Here is a 25,957-nt window from a genome sequence, read left to right as displayed (position 1 = left end):
TGGCGGCCACGAGGTAAGGTGGCTGTTGCCTGTATCCAAGGAGATACAGCGGCATACCCCACTCTAAAAGTATAATTATCGGTAAGTCCGATAAAACGTCACCTCGTAGTAGGGGTAGCGGAAAGGTTGCCACACCCAGTTATTCTGTGCTGAGACTGGCCAAAATTCAAAGAAATTGTGCAAATAGTGGCAGTCTCAGCAGCACACGGAAACATAGCAGAAAAAAAAGAAAAGGAACAAATTGGTAATGTTTCCTTCTCACCCTGAAATGTTTTCCCCTTTTTTCAATCCTAGAAAAACTAAGAGATGGACCACAAAATGGGAGACATCATCACTGAGATAAGGCTGGGGTCTGGTGGGAGAGTGCTTGATTGGTAACAAACACCAGTCAAAAGGAGTCGGAACGCAGTGCGACCGAGAGGGTGAGGTTACTGGGCCATTCAGGGCGCTACTCCAGCCCCTCTCAATATACCAGACTTGTGGTACTCAAGCGCAGACATAGTGTGGGGCCAACATGATGACCTGTCACTAGTGCATGCTTGGGGGCAGGTCCGGTCTATTGAAGGTAAGGATGTTGATGGCGCTGGGGCGCTAGTATGTCCACATTTCAGTATCAAGGGGCAATTACTGTAAAGGGTAAATCTAGCCTCGGGCACAGGACAGCCTGTAACACAATTATTGGTTCCCAGTCTTGTTGGACCGAGGTCATGAGACTGGCACATGATATCCCTTTTGCGGGGCACCTCGGAGCTGAGAAGACAAAGGAGCGAATATTGACTCGTTTCTATTAGGTAGGTCTTTATACTGATGTGTTCAGATATGTACCCACGTGCCCAGACTGCCAGCGAGTTGCGCTGGCTCAAGTGCGCCCTGCCCCTTTAGTTCCACTGCCGATTATCTCCACTCCTTTTGAATGCACTGCAATGGACATAGTGGGCCCTTTGCTACCTTCTGACACTGGGTATAGGCATACATTAGTAGTGGTAGCTTATGCAACGTGATACCCAGACAGTTCCATTGAGATCCACTAGTGCCGTTGCAATAGCCACTGAGTTAGTGCAGATTATAGCTAGAGTAGGGATCCCCAAGGCGATCTCGACTGATCACGGAACCTTCCTGTTAATTTAGTCAAACTAAATTAACACAGCCCCCCTCCACACATTAAAAAATGCAACAACAGCTCCAGATTATGAATACCTGTACAGAAGCAACATTCAAGACATGCACAATCATTGGAGTCCACAGAATAAATTCTAGGGAGGGGGCTAGGTTTAAAAGGAATGACATGGTTTTTTATTGCATAATAATCACACTTCTAAGCTTCTTTTCCATTTACAACTCAAACTTAAGCCGATGTAAACCGAGAGGGCAGCAGAGATCCTTATTGTTTTCAGGATGCGTTTACACTCGTCTATCTTTGTTTAATTCAATAGCACAGTAAGTGGAATTTAAGAATACACTTTAGCCACTGTCTCCACATCTACAGAATTATTTTAACCACACAGGAACATGTAGGAATACCTGAAACAATTATAAATATACTTTACAAAGAAAAACAACCACAACCAAGTAGAGCAGGAAGTGTAAACTATAATACAAAACATACCACCTACTTACATATTGCAGTAATGAAGTGTATGTTAACCACACTGCTCCAAGCTAACTCAACTATTTAAAAACAAACTTAAAACTGCATGATACTAGGACAGTCATCACGCATACGTCTGTGTGCCTCAGAGCCAGAGCATTAACACACCTAACTAGAGGTACAGTATTACAATCTTGTAAATGGCCAGCAGCAAGTTATTTCAGTCACTCATCTTAAACTTTAGCATAACTTGAGTTGGGTAAAAAGTATAAAAGGATTTTATTGTAGAAGACATGAAAACAAGTCCTACTTATTGATAATGAATAACTATGTGTTGTTAAACCAGCCTTTGCAGTTTAAATCCCGACTAAAACACTACCTGAAAGCTCTCACCTACTTGACATCACCTGACCGCTCTGAATTACTCCTTAAAAAGGGTAAGCATTTCTCTGCCTGAAAAATAGATTTGTCTTAAAGAAGTAGAATATGCCAACATTTAGTTTTAGATGGGTAGATAAGATTGTTCTGTATGCCTGAACAAGCTGGTCAAATATTAAGCTTTTTATACTATTGCTTACTATATTCTTAAAGAGAATTGTTTTAAACTTTGAATCGAGGGCCAAAACACTTGGTAACCTAATCTCTCTGAAGGAGGCTACTTTTCTCCCCCCCCCCCCCCCCAAAAGCTTAAAAATATGATGAGATTCTTGAAAGACAGAACTATGTTGTAAACTAAAAAAAAAAATTTAAATTGAGAATGTTTTCTGAACAAAAACGATGAATATTCTTAATAGTTTTTCCGAAGGAAGCTGGTATCCTGTTATAACTGCACCTCTGCCTAGTAGTTTTTTGTTCACCGGGATAAACACATAGATTTATTATTTCGTTATTTGTTTTTTTAGCAGGCGGCACCAGGATGCTCTGAAAGATCAGGCTGTACTCCAACTATTTTTACTCTACTTATGTTTCTTCACCCCTTGTTGGGTTTAATGTTTTTGGAAATCTATAAGATTTTGTACTCTAGTAAAGGTAGTTATTTACTTATTTAATAAAGGGAAATATAAATCTATTTCCTCAAAACCAAATTTATACACAGGCTATTAGTCTGAAATCAGCCTTAAATATAACTACTGGCTTTATGTACATTTGACTGCAATAAAACATCTTCAAACAACGCTGGCACATTGGGGTATTCAACAGCAAGGAATGGGAATGCCCTGTCTCCATGCTTCAGTGGCAGCATTCACCAAGACCCCTGGGCTGCTGTGCATTGTCAAGTAACACACTCTGCAACATGTACTGCATTAGAACAATGCAGCAGAGATGCAAGTTGCCACACTAAACACTGCAGCAATCAACTGGATTGCTTTGTAAACAACCCCCACCCCACTCCAAATGCTTAACTGCAACGTTTTACTCTGAGCCCAAGAAGTATTGGACATGAACATTTGAGGTATGAGATATTGTTCCCCTGCATCTCTTTCATTAAAAAAATTGCATGTTAAAAAAATAAATAAATAATTGGTTGCATGGACAGTCACACCTGTCAGATTTTCATTATCAGTTACAAGGAAAAGCTCACCTTGCATCAGTGCAAGGTTGTGTTGGAATGTTGTGGGCTTTGACCCACTTCCCACTTTACCTGCAGTTTTCAATCAGTAATATAATAAATCATTTTTAAATAGCACCTTTCATAGTGGACCACCATCACAAAGCGCTTTACAGAGGGCAGGTGAACTGTGCATTATATGCAGAGTCACTTACAGTAGAATATTTATTTAACTTCTCATCTGCAGGATGGAGCACAAAGAGGTTAAGTGACTTGCTCAGGGTCACACACAGTGAGTCAGTTGGTGGCAGTGTGGGATTTGAATCAGTGAACTGGTTACAAGCCCTGGACTTTAACCACTGGACCACACTATTGGTCAAGAAAAGCCAATGGTGCTATACTCTATTTGCAGGTTATCTACTTTGTCCCTCAAGCATTCCAAACTGTAGAAGATGTAATACGATATAGCTCTAGCTGTGCTTAAGTACAGATTGTGTCAATCACATATGTTATCATTAATTACATACTGAACACAATAGTGTTCCCGCCACATTTTACACAAACCCGGCTTTTAATAAAAAGAAAATCAACCTTTTACGACTCAAAGCAGTCAGAAACGCAACACGCGGTCATTCTACCTGCTTACTTGTAAACTGGGAGGTGGGTCAAGAAAAGCCCACAAAGTTCTGACCGAACCTTGCACCGATGCAAAGCGAGTTTTTCATTGCAACTCTATCCTTGCACCCAAAAAAAAATAAATTGTGCAACCCCTGCTGTGTCGTTGCATTTCTTTTGAAAATGGGGCCCACGTTTTCTAACGATGGTATGCATGGACTATCTACATTTGAATTAGTATACAATTACTTTCATGTTTCTTTTAAAATCAAAACACTTCAAAGGGTTTATCTTGAGCATATTTTAAAACATAAAATTTAAAAGAAAAACAAAATTTCAAAACATTCAAAATGTGTGCAATTCATTTCCTTTGCAATAACTCAAACAACTAGAAGCTTCACGCTTCGGTTCTTCTTCCAGCACCAATCTTACCTTTTCATACGACTGGCATGTTTACAAAGCTGGCTGCATTCTGTTTTGGCAGGGTACCTTATCAGCAAGGAGACAGCCATGCACTTTAACTAATACCATGTAAAAATTCAAATTCACCTTTACAATTGTCTGTCTAATATAGGATAATGTTAAACTAACAAAATTAAAGCTATATATATATATATATAAATGTAAAATGTTAAATAGAAAGTTATTAACTCTAAAACTCAGGAATCGAGAAAAAAGCACAGCACAACATTCAAGGAGCCAGACTGGCCAATGTAAGAGTTTATGGAATTGTCCACCAAAGGTCTGGCTGTCTGTCTTCAGAAGCCAGTGCTTATTTAGAGGTCCACCAGAAGTACAGGATTGGAGAATTATGTTCCTGAAATAAAATCATCGTTGCATGAGGCATATCCTGCAGTGCTGGCACCCAAAATATCAGTGTGAAGTTCCATGGCAGTCCAGCATTCAGTCATTCTTACAATGAACTCATGAACTCTTTAACCTGTGAAAAATGAAATCAACAATAAGAAATAACCACACACGTCAGAAGTAGGACAGTTAGATTATACAGGCAGTAAAATGCACTTGTACTATAGTTTACTGAAAAGGAAGGGAACCAATTCACTGCCTTCAATATTCATCTTTGTTCAAGCCAGACAGCAAAATATGGGATCACAACGTGTACACGGAAGACACTTGAACATGAAATTAGTGTCAATCCTTAATCCTGGTCCTGGGGGACCACTGCCCTGCTGGTTTTTGTTCCAACCAAGCACTTAATTACATAATTGAACCCTTACTTGAACTAATAATTTGACTAATCTGAGCTTTAATTATTTTAAACAGATGGAGATTAATTTAGGAATAAAATTGTATAAGGAACTTAAATTCTCCAACTTTTTATATGCTACACTATTTAAAAAGTAAAATTAAGCTAATTAGTTCAATTATGAATTGAGCTCTTGGTTGGAACAAAAACAAGCAGGGCAGTGGTCCCCCAGGATCAGGATTGAGACCCACTGAGCTAGATTATACTGTGCATGTAGTAACTTCACGTTACAGTCACCAGTGTCATCAATATGTGCCACCTGCATAACACCAGAAACATACCTTGTCTAAAATGGACTCTTGTTTAATCTTGTCATTTTTGAAGTCATCATTAACATCGAGCACCAGCACTGGGAGATCTTTCAAGTATTCAAAGTCCACCCTAAATAGAGAGAGCAGGTTTAGAGCAGGTTCCGAACATGCAGATTGGCTTGGTAATGACAGACCCTCACACACACCCACGCATGCACGCACGCACACACAGCCCCTTACTGAGTGGTCCTGTTGTACAGCCAGCACTCATGCTTGTAGTGGAGTTTCTCCAGGTACTCCAGCTCAATGCCTTGCTCCTCCTCACGCCCTCTCAAATGAAGCCTCTTCATACATTTCTGGACAAAAAGGGATTACATTGGAGACATTATTATACGTCTTCCAAAGTGCTGCTGCAGCAGCAGGTATAGACAGTGTAAATTAGCATCTCTAAAGCAAGTTACAGTACAGTTCTGAACAAGATATTCACTTTTTCAGCATGAAGTAACTTTGCAAAAAGACAACCTTACTATAACCAAGGCTACAATTAAATTAAAACAAATGATGCTTCACTGACAGTGAAAATAGCCTTAATATAAATGATACTGTTAAATGTTAATTGACTTTACATAACTTGACTGCTGCTCTTTTTTCCTTGATGTCTGGCGAGATGTATGAGGCTAGCTCAGTAGCACTTGAGACTTCTTTTGTACAGGAATTTGAATTTAAAATAAAAAAAGGATCTTTCCCTTCACTTTGTTCATAGGAACCCCACGATACATTGCGTAATTACACATTTTGCAGTGTGAAATAAAATGAAGCTTTCACGGACAGTGCTTTTTCTATTTTTCCTTGGTGTCTGGTCAGTTTTATGTTTTAGCTGTGAGAATCCACCTACGTACAAATCTATTTTTGTTTTTGCCAGTGATGTCGGAGCCATGAGAAATAGTCTCATGATGTAAAGTATACAAGAGACCGGGGTACTGCATGGTGTCTTGTTCACTACATACTGTGTTTATGCTAAAAAGCCGAGTTTTACAACACTCGGGTGAAAGTGTTTGCTCTTGAACAGGACCCTATTCTGAAGCTCCGTTTGCAGCATCCTCCTTGCCTGTGGTTCTGCTCGCAGGTAGATCATCCCGTCCAGCTCGATCTGAGACTCGTACTGCTTCAGCAGCCAGCTGTGCCAGTCCTGGTAGATCGCCCATTCCGTTTCATTCAGGTCTCCTGACTCAAACAGGCTGGAGGCAAACACATACCTAAAATAACAAAGAGAGAAAACAGTGATTAGTCCGACCTGTTCAGAGCAAACGGTCCTGGGACCAGCGACTCATGGTAGGAAGTGCAATCTTGTTTGTAACCTTTTGTTGTAGAAAACTCTTACTCATGTTAATGAGTTATTAAAATGTTCTCTTTGGGCATAGTCACTGTTTGCATGTGTGGCAGAGCTGAGGCCTGCCCTGTAAATAGTGCATATTGGTGGTGGTTTGTAAAGAATTTATTTTTAGATATGGCAGGACTGGGAGATTAGGCTCTCTCTCCCCATCCCCCCCCCCCCCCCCCCCCCCCTCCCCCTCCCTAACTGAAAGAAATATGTTGCAAGTGGCCAGGTGTCAATTGAAAACTAGACAATCAATTAACTGGTCACTTCAAAAAAGGTTAAAGCCAGCTTTTGTTCGATGTTTGTTCCGTCTTGTGCAAGCCTGCCAGTGAAGGTGGAAAACCTTCACAACTGCATGTGTAGCCAGGGAGCGCTGAGGACCACTGTGTGTTTAACCGGGATCCTTAGGACAATAGGTAGGGATTAATTTATGGGATTTTTAATCCTATCAAAGTTCAGTTTATGGAGGAAGAAGGTTCCTGAAGTGGAACCTCCCTTTCAGTGGGAGTAGCGATCGGCCTGGGGTTAGCCACCTTTTGTTTCTGTTGTTTTTGAACAGTGTTTTGTATTTTTGTATTATTTGTGCTGGGAAAAACCTCAATATTCCAAATTAAGTTTTTGACATGTATTCGGATACATAAATGAGATGTTCGTATTTCGCTACAAAAATACTTTGCACTTATTTTCCACCTCACCAGAAGTTGTCGACAGTTTTAAAAATGGCAAATGAAAAAGAGCTGTGTGACAGGCGAGTAATATATAAAAACAAACACACAAAGCTCTTGAAACAATATTTAAAAATTGTAGACAGCAAAAAGTAAAACATACCAGATTATGCGCGTGCACGCATAGTCAGGGCTGGCAAAAATCGCTAGCCCGATGTTCCAGGACAACCAAAAAAAAATCTGTCAGACAACGCATTTTTTTTGGCTGCTTGCCCAACAGGCAATCTGATTTTTTACTCTAACAAGACAACGTTCTGTGCTTTAATCAAACAGCGGTTTCTCAATCGAGATTCCGCTCACAGATCATCCCAGTAAAACACGTTTAGAGGGATCAATGTTTTTCATTGGTAATGCTTGAATGATTTCCGGGGTGATGTACACAAACATCACAGATTCACCTTTGACGCAACTGAACACACATGCACACAGTAGAATTGGGACGGAACTGAACAGGAGGAGTCAGGGAAGAATTAATTTTCAAAATTGCGGTTAAATGCTGGAATTCCGCTTGATGTTTAGCTATGAGGTTCGTGACAAAGTATGAAAATTGTTTCCTATTTTTAAAACGAAACTGCCACTTTTTAAAATTATTATGATGAATAATGTGTAGATTTGAACTGTGGTTTGTTTCCCTATCCAAACAACACGCTGTTCCCCCATTCGTGGCAACATCTCCTTAGTCGTGGTCAAGTGTCATGGGACCTTGACATGTATGTCACCACGATCCAATGTAATCTTTCAAACCTGAAATAAAATACTGATATTTATTGAACTAAAATATTCCTAACCCTCTCTGCTACTAAGTTAAGGTATTTTATTAAGGATTTTAACCTAACAGCAAAGACACTCACTACAGTATGGCAGCATCAATTTTAGTTCTCCTTATTTACTGTCTGGAGAGCGTGTTGTCTTAAAAAAGACAAGAAAAAACACAAAATAATTGGATCGGTTGCTAATTGTACTATCTATAAAATAACTAAATTTCAGATAAACATTCCCCATATACTGAATTTATAAAACATATTTGCTGGCAAAATAAATCTTATAGTTTTTACTACCGATAGAGATACCAGCGTTTGTACTCTAGTCTGGAAAAAGTATGGGAAAATGCCAAAGTGATTTCTAGGGCTTGAACATGTTTGAAAAACCATGTCTCCGTTATGAAAAAGTCTGGAATTTCACTAGGATCACGGGAGAATGAAAATAATTCAGTGATTATTTTTTATTATTAATAACTGATCTGGAAAGCGGGTCAGCAGCTCTAGCGGCAGCCGAGTAGGCAATTTACTATAAGCAACTATTACCTCGTTTACTGTCAAGCCAACTTCAGTGCACTCAAGTGCTCCCGGGTAGCCTGAATTTTCCAAAACTTGAGTTGACAAAAAAAAAAAAAAAAAAAAAAAAAGAATATAGCATGTCCAGGGTTTTTCAAATTATTACACGAGCTGGACAAGCTTCACTCATGTGCAAGAAGTGGCCAGATAGTAACCAGATTACTGTATCATTGTTATTGACATTGATACGGGGGGGGGGGGGGGGGGGGGGGGGGGACTATAGAAACAAGGGGGGGGGGGGGTGGTACTGTGTTTGCTTGTGAATAGGATATAGCCAGAATACTGGATGTAGCATGCCACAAATAGGTACCCCCAGCAGCATCTTTCAAACCAGCAAAGTACAGCAGACCAACGCAAACCAGTTGGAACCCTGTTCAGCAGTTGTTCCGGAGCACTGCTCGGAATCTTTGCCATGCTGAAAACACATTGTCCAGCGCAATCCAGCTCATGTTTGCTGCTCCAGCGGCGGCTCACCTGTCGCTGTACACAGATCTCTCGTAGAACTGCACGGGATGCTCGGCCTCACGCAGCTTCTGGGAGATGGGCTGGAGCTGGGAACGCACCCGGCTCAGGGAGGCGTAGGTCTGGAAAGTGTAGGCCCAGCGGCTAGGCTTGTCATACAGCATCTGGAGGAGGTTGCCACCGCTCTTCTGAGATGTGGAGAGCTCCTACAGAGAAAGGGACCTGTTACAACAAGCACTGTGTACAGTACACAGAGACAAACCTCACAAACAAGCAAACCGTTTAATTTGAAATGTCTGCATAGCCGACAACCTTAAGAGGGGGTTTCTTCAACTTGGGATGGAACGTGCATATTTATTTCACTCTTATGGTATGACAGACAAAATATAGATGTAAATTTAACACAGGTCAGGCATGGTACCTCCGCCACAGATCATGACACACTGAATAACCTTCAGCTTACAAGTTCCATGACAATGCGATAAGCAGCCCCCAAGATGCAACCCTTTCATGTTTATTTTAAATTCAGATGTTGCAGCTGGAGTAGAATACTTAGATGACCAAAAAAAAAAAAAAAACTGATTAGTCCTCTACATCCCTGGACCCTGGTCTTATTTATGACACCAATAAAATCTGAACCCAAGATAGAGGAGATCAAAATCTGGTGTCATGGAGTAGGAGCAAAAATAATCTGTCAGTTATACAATATGAAAGTCACTGATAAGATTTCTCTTCCATGGTTTACAATCTTAGAGTATTTAAGGGTTGTGATCTTAGTCAATTACAATTGTGGTTGTTCTATAAGCACTTCTAAAACAAAATGTGTGTATTTCCAATCATCACTGATTAATAAAATGAAAAGGGTATTTCACAAACAGCATCAGGGCATTGGTGCTGGTGCCTATAATAAAATGGGCATACCTCATAGGCATTCTCAGTGGTTTGCACATTGCACCACTTGGCTATAGGTTCGGGAGTGACCTCCCATTCATTAGAAGCTTTCTCCAGCATCCGCACAAACGTAGACTTGCCAGCCGCTGTATGAGGAAGGAAAAACAAAGGAGGAAGATGGAATCATACACATTATAGGCAGTGGTGTAGTCCTAAATCCAAAAGTACCGGAACACCAACAAAATTTAGACTTCCTAAACAAATGATACAAATTCCAGTTGTATTTGTCATTGAGGTAACATTGAATAGGTAGTGCATGCGTCTCACATGCAACTTTTATAGGCTACTGCCCTAGTCATTTCCAGCCAAATTGGTCTTGAATTGAAGGCATCCTGTTGGTAAATACTGTCTTTGGTGGTTTAGTTATTGTTATCATGCATGTTCTTTTTCTATTCCTTTCAATTAAGGTCATCATCAGCGCAGAACTTCAATCACCACAACGTCTTGTATAGTACATCACGTCCTCCCCTGTCTTCTTTCTGGAGCTCTGCATCCAATACAGTTATGAATCACACAAACGCTACTATTTTTTATTCGTCACCAATTTCAGAACTGTACAATTACAATTGTTTTTCACTTTATTTTTAAAAGAATGTATCCGCTGACAGTTCTGGACAACTTAATTTTACACGACATTCTGAATACATGTTTTTGTTTTGTTTTCCTGGAACTACCGCATTTGATCTCATCAGATTATAAATAAAAAATAAAACAACGGTTCTGGTACTGTAAATAGTGAGAAAAAACAAGCAAAGCAGATAAATACATAATTTATACTATTGCTGTTTTTTTTTTTTTAATAAATGTGTAGCGCTTGTTTGCTTTTGTAATATTACCTTTTAAATGTATGTGCGGTTTTTGGCTGCTTTAAAAAACACAACTTGGCTACTTCATCAGCACATTAACTAAAAAACATTGCTAGCCCCATTAAACTTTAGTACTGTAGTTTGTTATAGAAGTTCCTAATGTTCTCTTCATTGCATCACAAGGACGAATGACTACATTGGACAATTTTGCAGGAATCAAGAGGTGTGACTTGACAGACTGCAAACACTCCGATTCGTGTACCATCAGTGGCGCGTAGGGAATCCGGTTACTAATGTCTATTCAATGACATGTACAGAAAGACTATTTTGATTTCCACACGGAAAAGAGATCGCTTCATCGATGCGCATTCATCGAAATTATTGATTATTAAGTTAACTCTTAAATCAAGGTTCTGCCCATTGAAAAAACAACCGGGACGCTGTTCTGGCTCACCCACACCACTAATTATACTGTACTAGGTCCCAGATTATAAGTGAATTAAATCAATAAGAAGTTTAGTGACTATTTTGATTAAAATATTAAACAGTAGTTATTTTCATTTAAAGTTTAAAAAAAAATCAGATTTGAGTTATTGTTGATTTTATAACATTTAATCTAAAAACAGCTGACAATCTATTACACCAGTTAATTGAAGGATAACATGTTACGTCTTTATGTCGAACGAATAAATTAATTAAATTAAAATGTATTGGAAGCTCGAAGTGAAAACTAATACCAAACACATACAATTCCCTCGCAATGTAGATAGATTGGCACACATTTTATATAAACGAGCCTTCTTGAAAGCTTTTGGCGCCAAACTGTCATCTTCCTCGGATATAAAAACTATAGATCCCCCGTTATATCAATTTAAGATTACATTTGGTTATTTTTTGTTTGTTGCTAGAATTAGGGTTCCGTGTCTTTCTACGTTACACTTTTCTAAAGTAAAACTAATTTATCCACTGTTACAAAGTAAAAAAATAACAATAATCCAGAAATCATTTTTTCGCGCTTGCAATACAGTCAAACAATATACTTTAGCAATGCAATATACTCGTAATATTTATCTGATACTTAACTGTTCGTTTTTACAAATCTACAAACGTGTTTACGGTATATTTTTGTTCTGTTAATTAACTATACACTGCGTCTTTGAAAACATTCGTAATGGTTGTACTTACCAATATTCCCCTCAATGGAAATTTTCTTTCCCCTCTTCTCAAAGCTGCTGTCGAAAGACGGGCTGACACACATTCTTTTTGGTGGAGTGGACATGACGATAAAAGTTTAAAATGTATTTAACTGAAAAGTAATAAAATCTATATATATGCTTTTCTTTGAGAACTCTGTCTAAACTACCTGCGCTGTGGTCTTTTTAATTCTGGCGCAATTGACCTGCCCGCCAATCACTATCTTCATTTCCTATACTGGCGGGTCCACTTGAAGACCAATCAGAACTGATTATACGGACACGTCAACATGCAATGGATGGGTTTATATTCAAATGAACGAAAGTAAATTGTATTTGTGTCTTTAAAAAAAAAAAAAAAAAAAAGTAAATTCACAACTAAACAATTGCACGATATTTAACTTAGTATTAAAATGAGTCAATTTAGGCAAAGCTTATTGGCAGTGTTCACTATTGTAAACATTGAATCTTCCTTTCTTTAAATATCCCGCCAAATGTGAAAAGCATGATGCAGCCTGTACTGGGGTGAAAACAAAACATGAAAAGTACATATCTCACTCACAACATGCTTCGAGGAACACGTAACGGTAAACAACACATTCATTTACAGTAATTATATATATATATATATATATATATATATATATATATATATATATATATATATATATATATATATATGAATATAATATGAATGTAAGCTTTCGTAAAATTTGTTCTGCAATGCATAATGCTACACTGCTGAAATACCGAACACAGAGTAATACGATAGTGAAAAACTCACATCTGCATATACGAAACAAGACCACGACTCGGATTATGGGACTAGATATACAACAACCACGACAGGGATTATGGGACGAGATAATTGAATTGAACAGAAATTGAAAACGGCGTGTATGTGCTAAAATTAACCTCCACGCTAACCGTTTAGATACCACTGTGTAGGTATCCATTTTGTTGAGGCAGTGTTATCCTTGCGCGTACGACGACCCAATACATAATTTAAAGGAATGAAAGTAAACCCTATGTCGTCCATTCCGGCTCAACATCCTATAGTTTACAATAACAAACTGATTCTTGTTTGAGCCACAATGTCAACGGTTTCATTAACGATCAAACCCTGACCCAGCCTACCGCCGAGACCACGCCTCGGCCCCGGATGTAGTGAAGCGCAAACGCGTTCGCCGTGGAAGCAAGAGGATCACACTCAAGTCGGGCCTGTAAGGTAAGAGCACGTTTTATTAACCTGTAAAGTAATATATTCCTTCTGTTGTGAAATATTACAACTAAATGCGTGTTATTACCAACTCTTGCAAACGTAAGAAGGTGTTATTTTCCAACGTTTTCTCTTACATTAATTGATCTTTTTAAATTTGTGATCTGAGGCCTAAGGGTCCTTTTGTGCATTGTCTTTTTGTTTTGAGGAAGCGGGGAGAAACCGCGGTGGTGTATTTATGGTAGATACCTGTAGTCTGTAACTGGAAGTTCAAGTTGTTACAACGTTATCAGTTATTTGTGAAATAATTTATTTAACATAAAAGCCGTCGTGTATTTAGTGAAGTGACGGATTTTGCACTGCAATGAAGTTAAATTATTCTTAGTTACACAGACGGACGACCTAAAATGTCGGCGGCAGACCGCTGATGCTAGCAAAGGTCTCGTCTTTGTAAAACTCATACTGCATACGATAATGTCACATAACAAATTCCATTCTTTCGAAATTTTTGTCACTGAATTGCGTTGCGTACATTTCTGTAGCGTGTTTAAGGTGATTGAAGTACGTGTTTCTAAACAGCAAGGCCTACTTAAATTGAGTGGGTTTCAACGGCCTTATTTTTCTCTCAGAATCTAGGACGTGATCTATAAATGTTAATGCAATCCGGGGTGGTAGAGGTATGATTAAAAGCCCGTATGCTTTTATTTTTTAATCAAGTTGTATTTGCTCTTTTATTACAAGATGGGTCTGACTATCTGTCATCAAGTATTGTCGTGCGCCACAGTGCGTTGTTTGGTGGTGTTTGGGGAAAAGCCAGTGAGGTCGGGCATGCAATGCATCCACTTGAACTCTATTTTCGACCGATTTAATACAATTGCTGTAGCGAGAATTGACACGCTTTCAATTTTTGTAAGGCTTTTATTTATTAACGTTTTACCAGTGTCACTTGCGTGTTTGGTGCACGTGTCATGCAACCGAAGTGCAAACTAGTCGGTTTGGGCAAAGTGCAATTTCGGATTAGTCCTGTTTTCAGTCTTAATCATAACGGGCCTGTACTCCCCTGCATTGCTAACCAAAGACTTGGTTTTGTTTGCACAGCACTTGAAAGAAATCACTGTTGCTAAATCATCATCAGAGATAAACCATGTCTGAAGGTGAGGGATTTGTTGTCCGTGTTCGTGGGCTGCCCTGGTCCTGCTCAGTTGATGAAGTTCAGAGGTTTTTCTCAGGTAAGTGGCTGTGCACTGTACTATTAAAAATTCAGTTTTGTTAAATAAAATGTGAAATGTCCCAAAACTAAGCGCAGGTGTGTAATACCTAGTTGCCTTCCATTGATTTAATAAGCTGTCCAACTTTTAATTAGCAGTTGGACAAGATCCAGATAACTGTACATGGTAAAGTTTACATAAACATTTTAAATTTGGTAGCAAGCCAGAGCATCAATGTGGATTGTTATTGTTTAAAAAATCGGCAATGATGACTGTTCTGGGACAGGAAGATCATAAACTGGTTTTCACAATGGGATGTAGTGCACCATGAGGTGGAAGAGGCAAATGCTAATACAAATGAAGCTTGTCTGAATGCTAACCAGTCCAAGAATTTCAAAATGTTTTTGAATTAATCAGTCACCAATAGCCTTGATGGTTGGAGATCTAGTACTGATATGTGTATTTTTATTTATTAATAGACTGCAAAATTGCAAATGACACAACTGCCATCCACTTCACCTATACCAGAGAGGGGAGGCCAAGTGGAGAGGCTTTCGTTGAACTGGAGACAGAGGAAGACCTGAAAATTGCAGTTAAAAAAGACAGAGAAACCATGGGGCATAGATATGTGGAAGGTATGTGTCCTATTTTAGTCTTTTTCAATTGTAACCGGTCAGGTGTGGGGGAGTGGTATGCTAAAGACTGATGCATCTTGTGGATTTCAAACTTATTTCTTTCCCTTTTAGTGTTTAGATCGAACAATGTTGAAATGGATTGGGTTCTGAAACACACTGGTCCCAACAGCCCTGAGTCTGAGGGTGATGGCCTGGTCCGACTCAGAGGCCTTCCGTTTGGCTGCAGCAAAGAAGAAATAGTCCAGTTTTTCTCAGGTATGCCAAAAAGTTAGTCGTTTTCTCTAAGTAGTGATATGTCACATTTTCATCTTTTTTTAAATGCAGGTTCCAATTCAGACTAGAAATGAACATTGCATGCAGTTTTATTTTTTTACTTGGTTTTTATAGATGTTTTTATTTTCTAGAACTGTTTTTCCCCCTGATTTTTTTGTGTTAAAGTAAGCTAGTGGCAGTTTTGCAAAAATCAGTGCCAATCATTCTGCTCTACAGCTGAATGATTTGACCCCATTTTGGCAAAATTTTGATCTAGTGTTAATAATGCTCATTTGGGCCCCTGGTAAGAAATAAAAACTATGTTTAAACATGTTCTGTAAACTGAGCATGTTTTTATTCTGTTGTCTGGATACTTTGGATTCATCTTTCCATTGTAAGTGGACTCCCTTATGTGTTGCAACCATTTGCCTTAAACCAAAACTGGGTGTCCTAGTAAACAATATGTGGATTTGTTGCTAGCATTTGCTTCAATCCCGTATGGGTCTTTCACCTGCGCACCATTGTGGTTATGTGCCAGTACAATATTCGTCGCAGAACCCTCTGGTATGTATGATGCATTAAGTAAACATTGTGATTGGGCATGTGATTTAATGTCCCCCGCTGGGGTTATTTGTCCTTGGGTTGAAGGGTTGGAAATCGTGCCAAATGGGATTACATTGCCGGTGGACTTCCAGGGGAGGAGTACGGGGGAGGCCTTCGTGCAGTTTGCTTCACAGGATATAGCTGAAAAGGCTCTAAAGAAACACAAGGAAAGAATAGGGCACAGGTGGGGATGGAAGGTTGGCTGGCTAAGTCGCTTTTCTTATGGTATACACTTCAAATGACTGGTACACATACACTTTTTTTCCCCCCTTGTTTAGGTATTTGCAGTTTTTCAGTGTAGAAGTCTGGAGAAAGCTTGTATTTTATTGGCTTAATATTACAAGCTGTATAAATTAGCTTGCCCTCTACTACATAGATGGTAAACCGGGAGTTGCTATTCACACCTTTTCATTATCAGTGAAAGTACTAGCATGGATTCAACCTTGAGGCAACCTTTAATGTAAATGGGATTGTATCTGCAAATACAACTGAGCTCCTGTTTAACGGGTTAAAAAAAGAAGTGTAGGGTTTGTTAAGAGGATCACAAGTTGAGTTTGATACACTAAGCTAACTGGTAACCATAAGAAAAGTTCTGTAACTGTTTAAAATCTAATTATTTTGAAAAAAATGGTCCTGTGACCTGTCAAGCTTTTGACTTGCTCATCATTATGTACAAGATGTATTCACTTGCAGCAGTTGACTTGTGTCAAGAATGTGAACTATAGACCCCTAAGCAATGTAAGTTTCAAAGCATACATGGACAGGTTTTCTTGAACCTGAGATATCATAGTATATATATATATATCTATATATAATATTAGTGATATATATATATATATGTATGTGTGTGTGTGTGTGTGTATATATAATATATATACACATACATTTTCTCAACTGATATTGAGGACCTGTGTGATACAGTTAACAACTGAAGACAGGCATTTAATTGTTCAAGTAATCATTAAGGATTAATATAAAATAGTAAGTGCTGGAATTGACTTAAACTTTGCGTTCAGATTTGGTTTGATTCAGAGAATGTATGTTTGGTTGCATTGTTTAAACGTTCCTACTAATTTCGTTGTGTATACAACTTTAGGTATATTGAAATTTTCAAGAGCAGCCGATCAGAAGTGCGCACCAATTACGAGCCCCCGCGGAAACCAATGGGAATGCAGCGCCCAGGGCCCTATGACAGACCCGGCGGTGGAAGGGGTTACAACAGCATGGGTCGTGGTGGATCCTTCGACCGAATGAGGAGAGGAGGCTATGGTGGCGGTAAGTGAGGTTTAAAATCGCAGGTACCTTTGTATCTGTTGGCCAGTGGTTGATGAGGTGCACTGCACACTAGCAGGGGTTTAACTGGTTGTAGAGTAGACCCTTTTACATGGTCTACAGGCGAGCAGTGTTTTTTCTTTTGTTTCAAGTTAGGAATGCTTCTTTCAGTCTTCAGTTTGCTAATAGACTACAGAAAGCAGAGTTTTGTGCTTTTCTCAGTCAAGGGGGTAGTGTTTCCACCACACTGGACGCGACGCAATTTGTCCTGGGATAGTGATCCTTTCGCTGTGACACAGCCTTTCACACCAGTGGTGACAGGTGTGTTTGTTGATAGGTGACTCTACTGTGATTGTCCCAGGGCAGGTAGGGCACTGACCAATTGCAAAAATAGACCCCCAATTCTGTGTGTTCCGCATTGCAAGCAGTGTGATTGGTTCGTGCCAAAAATACGTGCTATTTTGTTTTGTAGTACTACTGATTCACTTGTCGTTATCGCGTCTGGTGTGAAAAGGCATTTTGTTGGTGATTTTTAAATCTTCAGTCAACTAGTTGCCTGTCCGTGGTGGTTGTAGTAGAATTTGGATACGTCGGCTGCATATTTGCTTTTTGAGTTCTATGCCCTTTGTAATGTTAGGGTCACTTTTACAGGTGTTGCCTAGTTGGCATCTAGACCTGTTTTTAAAGCTGATCACTCTTGTTTTTCAGGCTATGGTAGTTATGATGACTACAATGGATACAGTGATGGCTATGGTTTTGGCTCCGACCAGCGGTTTGGACGAGGTACTGAAGGCATGTCAAACCTTTTTTACTATTCATGCCTTTGGTTACCACTGATAGGGAAGCCACAATACTTAAATGTAAATCTGCATATACAGATGTTACAATATTTATATTTACAAGTTTGGGGGTTTTTTTAGTCGGATGCTCCATAGGACTGAAAAAGAAGGGTTGGTCATGTTTTGTATAAATTGAAGATGCGTGTGTATCTTGAAATTGTCGTGAAACTGAATTTTTGCTTTTTTTTTTTTTTTCTCTAGGAGTGTCTGATGGTCGTTATGGAGATGGAACTTCCTCTTTCCAGAGCACCACAGGCCACTGTGTACACATGAGGGGACTCCCTTATCGTGCTACAGAAACAGACATATATAATGTAAGTGTACATTCCTTCCACGAATAGCCCGGGTCATTCCGGACATTGAATAAGTCATATAAGACTACTGGCAAGCCTTAGACTTTGATCAAACTTGTGTATTGGGAATTGGACACATCACAAGAATCTTGGGATTGACGTTAATTGATCGCAGACTTGACTGTTTTCATGGAACGGCCTGACTAGTGCGTTTTCAGAAATTTTCCTTTGAGAAGAATCAAGATAACATAGGCTCAGTATGCTCTTCAGTAGGATCTGACCTAAAAGGAGGTGCTATTTGCTGGTTGAATTAACACACATTTTGTATGTGGTACAACATACAGCATACTTGCATTTGAAACACAGCCCCTTTCACACTGGCATGCTCTACCTATGCGGGTTAGGACCCAGTGTCATGCGGGTCGGGTACAGGATTTCACACTGCTTTTGATAAAGCAGGATTGACCTGGGTGACAGACAAAAGTGCACAATATGCGTTTTAATGCACCGGAAGCAGCATGCTACTGACACTTCCATCCAAGTTTCTCTGGATTGAAGAGTCAGCCAAAATGTTGAATAGAGCAAATGTTTCTTATATGGCTAAACAGAATAAACAGACATTCCTTGCAGAAGTGCAACCTTCATGCAGGAGTGGCTGTTTGTTATTGCGTTGGCTCATGAACGGCCGTCAAGCATTTTGTCTCGCTCAGCCCGGGTCAAAGCATGTCGACCCACATCCTGAGGTGGTTCACTGGATTGTGACCTGGGTCTGGACCTGGGTACGATTGCCAGTGTGAAAGGGGCTTAAGGATTGTAAAACTGGTTGTGTAGCTTCAAGGAAGTGTGACCTGCTTTTACTTTCTGCTGCTGACTGCAATCTTCACTATTGGAAAGTTTAATTGGTATGTTTTTAGTTGTTTTTGTATTTCACATGAGTACTAGTGTTAATGCTATGCAAAGTAGTGCACGTTGCTAAATTGTGCAGTTTTGATTTTCCTCAGTTCTTCTCACCGCTGAACCCAGTAAGAGTTCACATAGAGATTGGCCCCGATGGCAGGGTAACCGGGGAGGCCGATGTGGAGTTTGCTACTCACGAGGATGCTGTGGCTGCCATGTCTAAAGACAAAGCAAATATGCGTAAGTTTTTGAAACCAGGAAACAAGCTGGTAAGAATACACTGACCTGAGTCATTTCAAACTTCCTAAATTTTTCTTCTTTCTCCATAAAGAACATAGATATGTTGAGCTTTTCCTGAATTCCACTGCTGGAGGAAATAATGGCGCCTATGGAAACCAGATTATGGGAACAATGGGTATGTTTTAGGCTTCTGTTTGTTTGCCTGGAACCTAGAGTGCATTACTTTGGGGCATATCATTGTGATTCAAGTTAAATCTAATATACTGAGACTGCAGTGTGGGTTAAAAATTTTCCACAGTCTGTCAGACTTCATTTAAACTGCTTAATCTCTTTCAAGAACATGGAATATCCCATGACTAAGGACTGGGTGAAGTGATAAAAAATGCAAACATTTTGCAGCTGGCAGCCACGTTTTTAAAATGTAATACAGCATTAGAGGTGAGTCGGTACTCCAGTTTGCTGTTTACCGTGGTATATGAATAGTGGTGTAGGAAAAGGTTGCACATACAACTCAATAGAGAAATAGTAAAAACACTGCAAAGAGCTGAATAACTTGGTAGATTCGTAGCATAGCTTACATTTAGCCTATTTTCACTTATCAGGGTGCAAGTCGTTTTTGAAAATTGGTGCTAAACTGTTTTGAAAGTTTAGCACCAGAAAACGTGCTGGTGCTGAATTACCAAGCCCACCTCACTCCCGCTCTTCAGTTAGTTTTGTAGGTGAGTGTAGTTGGCCATGACCAATGATAAACTATACTCTCTTTTGCTGGTTGCTAAAAAATACAAACAAAAAAATGAATACATTTAAACGTATCTCCTGGCACCAGACATAAGTGACTGCCTACTTATTCTCAAAGTTTTGCTTAAACAAGTTATTTAGTTTTCAAAACGTTTTAGATTTATTGGGTGAAACTTTGGATGTATACTCATTTGTAATATTTGAAGCTTAATAGTAGTCACGTGAACTGTAAACATAAACCCAATAGCATACAACATTTATGTTAATACATTTATTTATTTATTTTAGTTTTGCTTTACATATTTGGCCCCTGTGCTAAAAACTATGCTCTTCAATAATAGCTAGGGCCTTACCTTGCAAAAAAAAAAGTGAAATTGCAGAAAAGTAATTTGTAGCTCAATTGCATTAATTTACAAATTCCAATTTTTGCATTTTTTAAAGAAATTCCAGTTTTAACAAATGTTGGACAAGTCCAGTAGTCTTTAAAGTCAGTGCAGAACACCTGCTGGCAGTCTTCTCATTCATGCCCTTTCGTTGCATTGTGAAGGCTTGTCCATACTGAAACGCTTGGCATCTACAGAATTAGGCATGATCGATAGGGATCACTTTGCTGTCTCTGCTAACTTAAGCGCTGTAGAACTACAGCACAATGAATTCAATATCAAGTCGCTTAAAAGCGAGATTAATATGTCCAATACTTATGTATCGGGAGAAATCTTCATTTCACTTTCAATTAACTTGCTGTATACATTAACCCTTTGTAGTCCATTTATGCAGCTCTTGTCAGGTGCGTCAGGTTCACAGTTTATTTTCACATGCACTGTTTATTTTACATGTGCTGTCTTAAAATATTTTCTTTTCAGCGTAACGGGTTTAAAAAGCATTGAATCACAAAAGGACTCGGTACTGCATCTCCAGCCAAGCCCCACCCCTTGTTTGCTGTATTTCAGAGACCTTTTAATAGACGTGCATACTGATAAATCCTCTCCTGATCACTTGTTTTATCACCAAACTCCAATGCAATCAAAGTAATTATTTTATTACTATAACATCTCAAATAGCTTTGCAAATGTCCGAGTCTTTGAGCGCTGGATGCAGAGGCAGTCATCTTCTTTGTCAGTGTTATCTATGTAGTGCATGGGGCTAGAAGATAAACGCCTTTTTTTCTTTTTCGGTTTCATTCGGCTCCTATCAGTCTCACTCAGCCATTGAAAGGTTTTCTCTGCTTTTTCCAGAGAAAAAACGGTTAGAGACCTGTGCTTGACATCTTTTTGATATCAGACATAGGACTGCAAAGTGTTAAAGCATTCAGTGAAGGAAAGTGTGGCGTATTTTGTTTTGTGTGTTTGGGGAATTACTCATTTTCAAAGTAACTTGCACTATTAATTTTTAATAAGCCCTCATTTTTATAACTTGCATGATTTTATACCGTGATATTAAGGTGACCATGGTATTTATCATACCTCGCCTTATACAGGATACTGTATAGTATCATTTCATGTCTAATGCATGCTGACTTTCATGTTTTTCCTTCAGCAAACCAGTCCACTTACGGCCCCAGTAATCAGCAGTTGAGTGGTGGATACACGGGTGGCTACAGCACCCAGACCAGCATGGGCGGCTACGGTGAGTACAGTGAGTGTCGACTTGGGGGTCCAGGATTCTGCCCTCATTTTATTAGCAGCCATCTGCTGTTAAACACAACTTAATTTCTTAGATTTGTGATTTTTTTTTTTTATTAGTGGAGATTTTTCTGTACGGATGTACGGTAAGCCAGATAGGTTTCAATGACTCCTCTGGTATAGGTAGATGCCATCTTTGAAAGTGCCTTGTACCAGCCTTGCTGCAAATACTAAATCCTGTCCTGCCCACCAGCTGGGTTCTTGACAGCCAGGCCTTCTTGGGCAGCCCCTCCACCTTTAGGAGTTTGAGAGGTTCCTTCAATGTGCAGGTGCTTATGATTGCTTTATTAGTGTTTTTTTAAAAAAAACAAACAAAAAAAAAACTGAAACCAGGTGAACTCAAAGCATTGGTGTGCAAGTGCTTCTTGAATATACTCCAGTGTATCAATGTTGGTAAAGCTTACCTTAGCCATAGATACACAAATCTTTGCCTCTGTGCTACCGCTGTACAACTTCTCTCAAATGCAGGCCTGGATGGTAAACAAATCTATGATGTAACGTGCCATAAAAATGAATCGGCCGTCGAAAGCTATTGGTCGGCAACAGAGATGCCAACTGCTACGATCTGACCATAGCAGCTACTATATTGGAGGTTCTGCTACGGCGTTATGCCAAAGAGGTATTAAGCTATGATTTTTATTAAAAATAAAAAAAATATCTATATACACTCCCATGAGCGTTCATGAAGAGTTCTTTTTATACTACGTGTAGGTTTTCTAGTTAAATTCTTTAATTTCATTAGTCTAAATATACATTTCCACTGTTGACGGTTGTATTGGCGTTCTAACTGGCTCCCTCAAGCTGTTATTACTGACAGCCATGTTATTGAGCAAGCGGATTAGGGGTCCTTCACAAACTGCCACGTGAGTGTTCATATGTTACTTACTGTGTCAGTTTAAAATAATTGGAAACAGGAATCGGACTCTCCTCCCTCCAGTACCTAAGATCCCGGTTTGCGTGTCAGTGTGTTTTGAGTGATACTAGTACTCGTTTTTACTATGAATACTGGGATAGACTTCTCTGTAAACAAGCTGGCCGGCATGACTCCAACTCGCTGTTGCAGATGCACGTAGGTTCTCTTCATGCAAAGCTGCATTTCTTGACTCAGAAATCGTCAGTTGAAATGTCTGCAGCTCTGTGGCATCGAAAGCAGAGAGATCATAAAACAAGTTGTCATAAATAACAAGGCTGCAAGTAAAACATAGCATACTTTCTACTTTTGTTTCTTGTTGGTATGAAAAAGCAATTTTTAAAACAAATTCAAAATATTAATTGCTGTAGTCTGTCTTGTTTCGAACCAGCTAGTCCAACAGTATTTCTGAAAGCTTCTCTCTGTTTTCCAACAGTTCAATCAGAGTTGGTTTAATCTCTATAGAGAATGAATTTTATATGCCGCTTAGCAGCCACTGGCCTTAAAAGAATATGCTTTTTTTTTTTTAAATTTAATTTAGTTTGCTGGGCACATGCTACTGTTTTTTCCTTTTAAAAGTTGGCATCTCTGTGGCCAATCCACAACAACTTTGGTTTGGTTTGCAATCCTAACATCTAGAACAAACCCAAGAAGCAAGTCCGGTGAGTTTGCAAATCCAGCAAACTACTGTGATCTGCTTAAACACTGCATCCCTATATTGGGGTTCCAGCGGTTATGATTATCAAACGGTGTTTTTTTATTATTTATTTATTTATTTAGTACAATGAAAAAGCATCGGCAGTCTCGGCACTAACCTGGCTGCATTTCTGGGAGCTCATTGCACACGCTGCTGCATGTAGATGGTTCAGATTTAATATTCCTTAATATGTAACATATGTCAAAGGTTGTGACAAGACTTCCCAGATGATTGTGACTGCCGTCAGTATGGATAACTGCGGCTTCATGCTTGATCTGGGTGTTCAGGTTTGTTGGTTGGTACTGCCAGGCATCAACAAACACTTGGCCTGCATACCCTAACCAAAACCATTTATTTTATAAAAAACAAAATAGTCTGAATTATTCGTAGTAATTAATGACATTACATGATTCTGAACTGACATAAAACAGCTGAATACAAAAGTATTGAAAGAATTAGGTGAGGCCCCGAACCATTAACCCATTGTGGTCCTATGTCGGACCAGGTCCGACATTACAATTTTCCTTTTCCAGTCAAATGTTGGACCCTGTCCGACATCATCAAAAAGACGTCAAGCACAGGTCTGTAGTCGTTTTTTCTCCGGATAAGCAGAGAAAACCTTTCAATGGCCAAGTAAGAACGATAGGAGCTGAGAGAAGCCAAAAAAAAAGGGGGCAGGTCTGAGCAATACACAAAGGCCCTATACTACAGAGATAACACTGGTATAACAATGGAGATAGCTGCTTCTGCTTCCAGCACTCAAAGAATATCACAGACATTTGCAGAGCTTTTTGGGATGTTATAGTAAAAATAATGACTATCGCATTATTGAGGAGTTTGGTGATAAAACGAGTGATCAGGAGAGGATTTATCGGTATGCACGTCTATAAAGAGGTATGTGAAAAATACAGCAAACAAGGGATGGGGCTTGGCTGGAGATGCAGTATTGAGTGTGCTTTTGGGATTCAATATATTTTAAACCTATTTTACTCTGGGGGGGGGGGGGGATTTTAAACAGCGTGTGGGAAAATAAATTGGACTTGACAAGCACTGAATAAATGGACTGCAAAGGGTTAACATGGCTGATAACCATAAGTGGAACACTGGAATATTTGACAGACAACTGTTTAGTTTACCCAGTTTTGTCCTGAAGCATACTTTATTTTGGGCAGGCGTTGCCAGATTGTTTCCTTGACAGGGGGGAGGTGGGTCCTGCTGCTTAAATTTTTCTGTTGGCCTTGTCAGTAAATAGTGGTGAATAACAGTTGAAATGGGTCAGTAAAGCTCTTCTCTTTGTACTTGCAGGTAGTCAAAGTGGAATCAATAGTAGCTACTATGGAAGTGGAAGCCGTGGCTCGGTGGGCGTGAATGGAATGGCTGGAATGTCAAGCAGCATAAACATGAGTGGAGGATGGGGAATGTGAGCAGCTTCAATGGAAGAAAAGAAATGAATTCTGTACAATAAAATAAATACATGGACTCCAGCTCTGCTGTAACAGATGTAAGAGGGTTTGCTTACTGTTCTAGAAATCAGGGTTGTCGTTTAAAATAGGAAGGATGGAAGATGTCTCGGCAGCCTAACCCTTTGATGTTTAAATTTAAGTTAGTTGCTGGTCTTCACTTTTGTTCTGTGTAAGTCTTTAAGTTTCCGTAGACACTTTTTTTCAGCAGTAAGTAACCAAGGGCTAATGGCCTTCAGTTTAGTATTATAGGGTCTTGAGAGTAACCATTTCCTGAGATTTGTTCCCTTACAATTTGATAGCATGAACAGACATGCTTTTGTAAATATATGGTTAAGATGTATATGAACACTGATGTTCGGTTGAAAGCTGCAAGGATTTCCAGCCATTATTTTCTTAAGGTGTAAGACCTTAAATCGGAGTGTGGGTTTTTTATATTCTGTGGAAGAGCATGTTTCTGAGTTGCTTTTTTAAAATTCTGTGGAAACTTGCCTAAAGACGCAATACAGAGCAAACATTTTAAACCTTTTGTCATGGAAGTAATTTTTTTTTTTTTGGTTTGTTTAATTCTGTGTATTGCGCAAAGTTAATAAACTTGAGTAACTGTGGCTAACATAGAAATGTGATGAATTCATAATTTCTTGAATGAGTTTAATGTGTTGCAGTATGATGTGGCAACAACCATTCTAGTTATGCTACCTCAGCAGGCTCTGTTTTCCAATGTGCTTAATGCTGGTATTAAACATGTGCTTCAATAAGGGCTCAATTCACACAAGTCTCCAAGATTGTGCCTTCAACACCATCATTTATATACAGTTACACAGTTGAAAAGGTATTTGCCCCCTGTCTGATTTTCTGCATTTTTGCATATTTCTTACACAATGTTCAGATCT

General features: G+C 39.2%; 2 protein-coding genes across 9 annotated transcripts; one reads left to right on the top strand and one right to left on the bottom strand.

Moving 5' to 3' along the window:
- Positions 1-3,391: 3,391 nt before the first annotated feature.
- On the bottom strand, positions 3,392-12,439 carry zgc:110540 (deoxynucleoside kinase). Its single transcript, XM_041265692.1, has 7 exons — positions 12,112-12,439; positions 10,091-10,206; positions 9,182-9,375; positions 6,379-6,526; positions 5,511-5,626; positions 5,301-5,400; positions 3,392-4,692 (listed from the first exon to the last, which is right to left on the bottom strand). Exons 1-7 carry the CDS (start codon positions 12,203-12,205, stop codon positions 4,666-4,668), a joined length of 795 nt encoding a protein of 264 aa, XP_041121626.1. The 5' UTR covers positions 12,206-12,439; the 3' UTR covers positions 3,392-4,665.
- An 813-nt stretch (positions 12,440-13,252) lies between these two features.
- On the top strand, positions 13,253-25,672 carry LOC121324155 (heterogeneous nuclear ribonucleoprotein H-like). 8 transcript variants are annotated; one of them, XR_005951222.1, is made up of 13 exons: positions 13,253-13,347; positions 14,437-14,567; positions 15,026-15,181; positions 15,293-15,436; positions 16,082-16,220; positions 17,133-17,311; positions 18,017-18,100; positions 18,349-18,461; positions 19,442-19,577; positions 19,669-19,752; positions 21,852-21,950; positions 22,466-22,616; positions 24,910-25,045. XR_005951222.1 is itself a non-coding variant. In XM_041265687.1 (12 exons), exons 2-12 carry the CDS (start codon positions 14,483-14,485, stop codon positions 25,026-25,028), a joined length of 1,329 nt encoding a protein of 442 aa, XP_041121621.1. In that variant the 5' UTR covers positions 13,253-13,347; positions 14,437-14,482; the 3' UTR covers positions 25,029-25,672. The 8 variants fall into 8 exon arrangements, 6 of the variants coding, with proteins under 6 accessions (XP_041121621.1, XP_041121625.1, XP_041121622.1 ...); XR_005951223.1 differs by having other exon boundaries at positions 13,254-13,347; positions 21,852-21,941; XM_041265687.1 differs by lacking the exon at positions 22,466-22,616 and having other exon boundaries at positions 18,017-18,091; positions 24,910-25,672.
- Positions 25,673-25,957: the final 285 nt, after the last annotated feature.

Source organism: Polyodon spathula, chromosome 12 (assembly GCF_017654505.1).
Source record: "Polyodon spathula isolate WHYD16114869_AA chromosome 12, ASM1765450v1, whole genome shotgun sequence".
Taxonomy (NCBI): domain Eukaryota; kingdom Metazoa; phylum Chordata; class Actinopteri; order Acipenseriformes; family Polyodontidae; genus Polyodon; species Polyodon spathula.
This window is presented reverse-complemented; position numbering and strand designations above follow the sequence as displayed.

Bases quoted from the DNA above. Each gene is read 5' to 3' on its own strand.
- LOC121324155 (XM_041265686.1), top strand. From the start codon at position 14,483: ATGTCTGAAGGTGAGGGATTTGTTGTCCGTGTTCGTGGGCTGCCCTGG. The intron at 18,462-19,441 runs GTAAGTGTACAT...GATTTTCCTCAG, and splicing joins CAGAAACAGACATATATAAT to TTCTTCTCACCGCTGAACCC. The intron at 19,578-19,668 runs GTAAGTTTTTGA...TTCTCCATAAAG, and splicing joins TAAAGACAAAGCAAATATGC to AACATAGATATGTTGAGCTT.
- zgc:110540 (XM_041265692.1), bottom strand. From the start codon at position 12,205: ATGTCCACTCCACCAAAAAGAATGTGTGTCAGCCCGTCTTTCGACAGC. The intron at 5,627-6,378 runs GCAAGGAGGATG...CTTTTTGTCCAG, and splicing joins ACCTGCGAGCAGAACCACAG to AAATGTATGAAGAGGCTTCA. The intron at 4,693-5,300 runs GTATGTTTCTGG...CATTTTTCACAG, and splicing joins AAGAGTCCATTTTAGACAAG to GTTAAAGAGTTCATGAGTTC.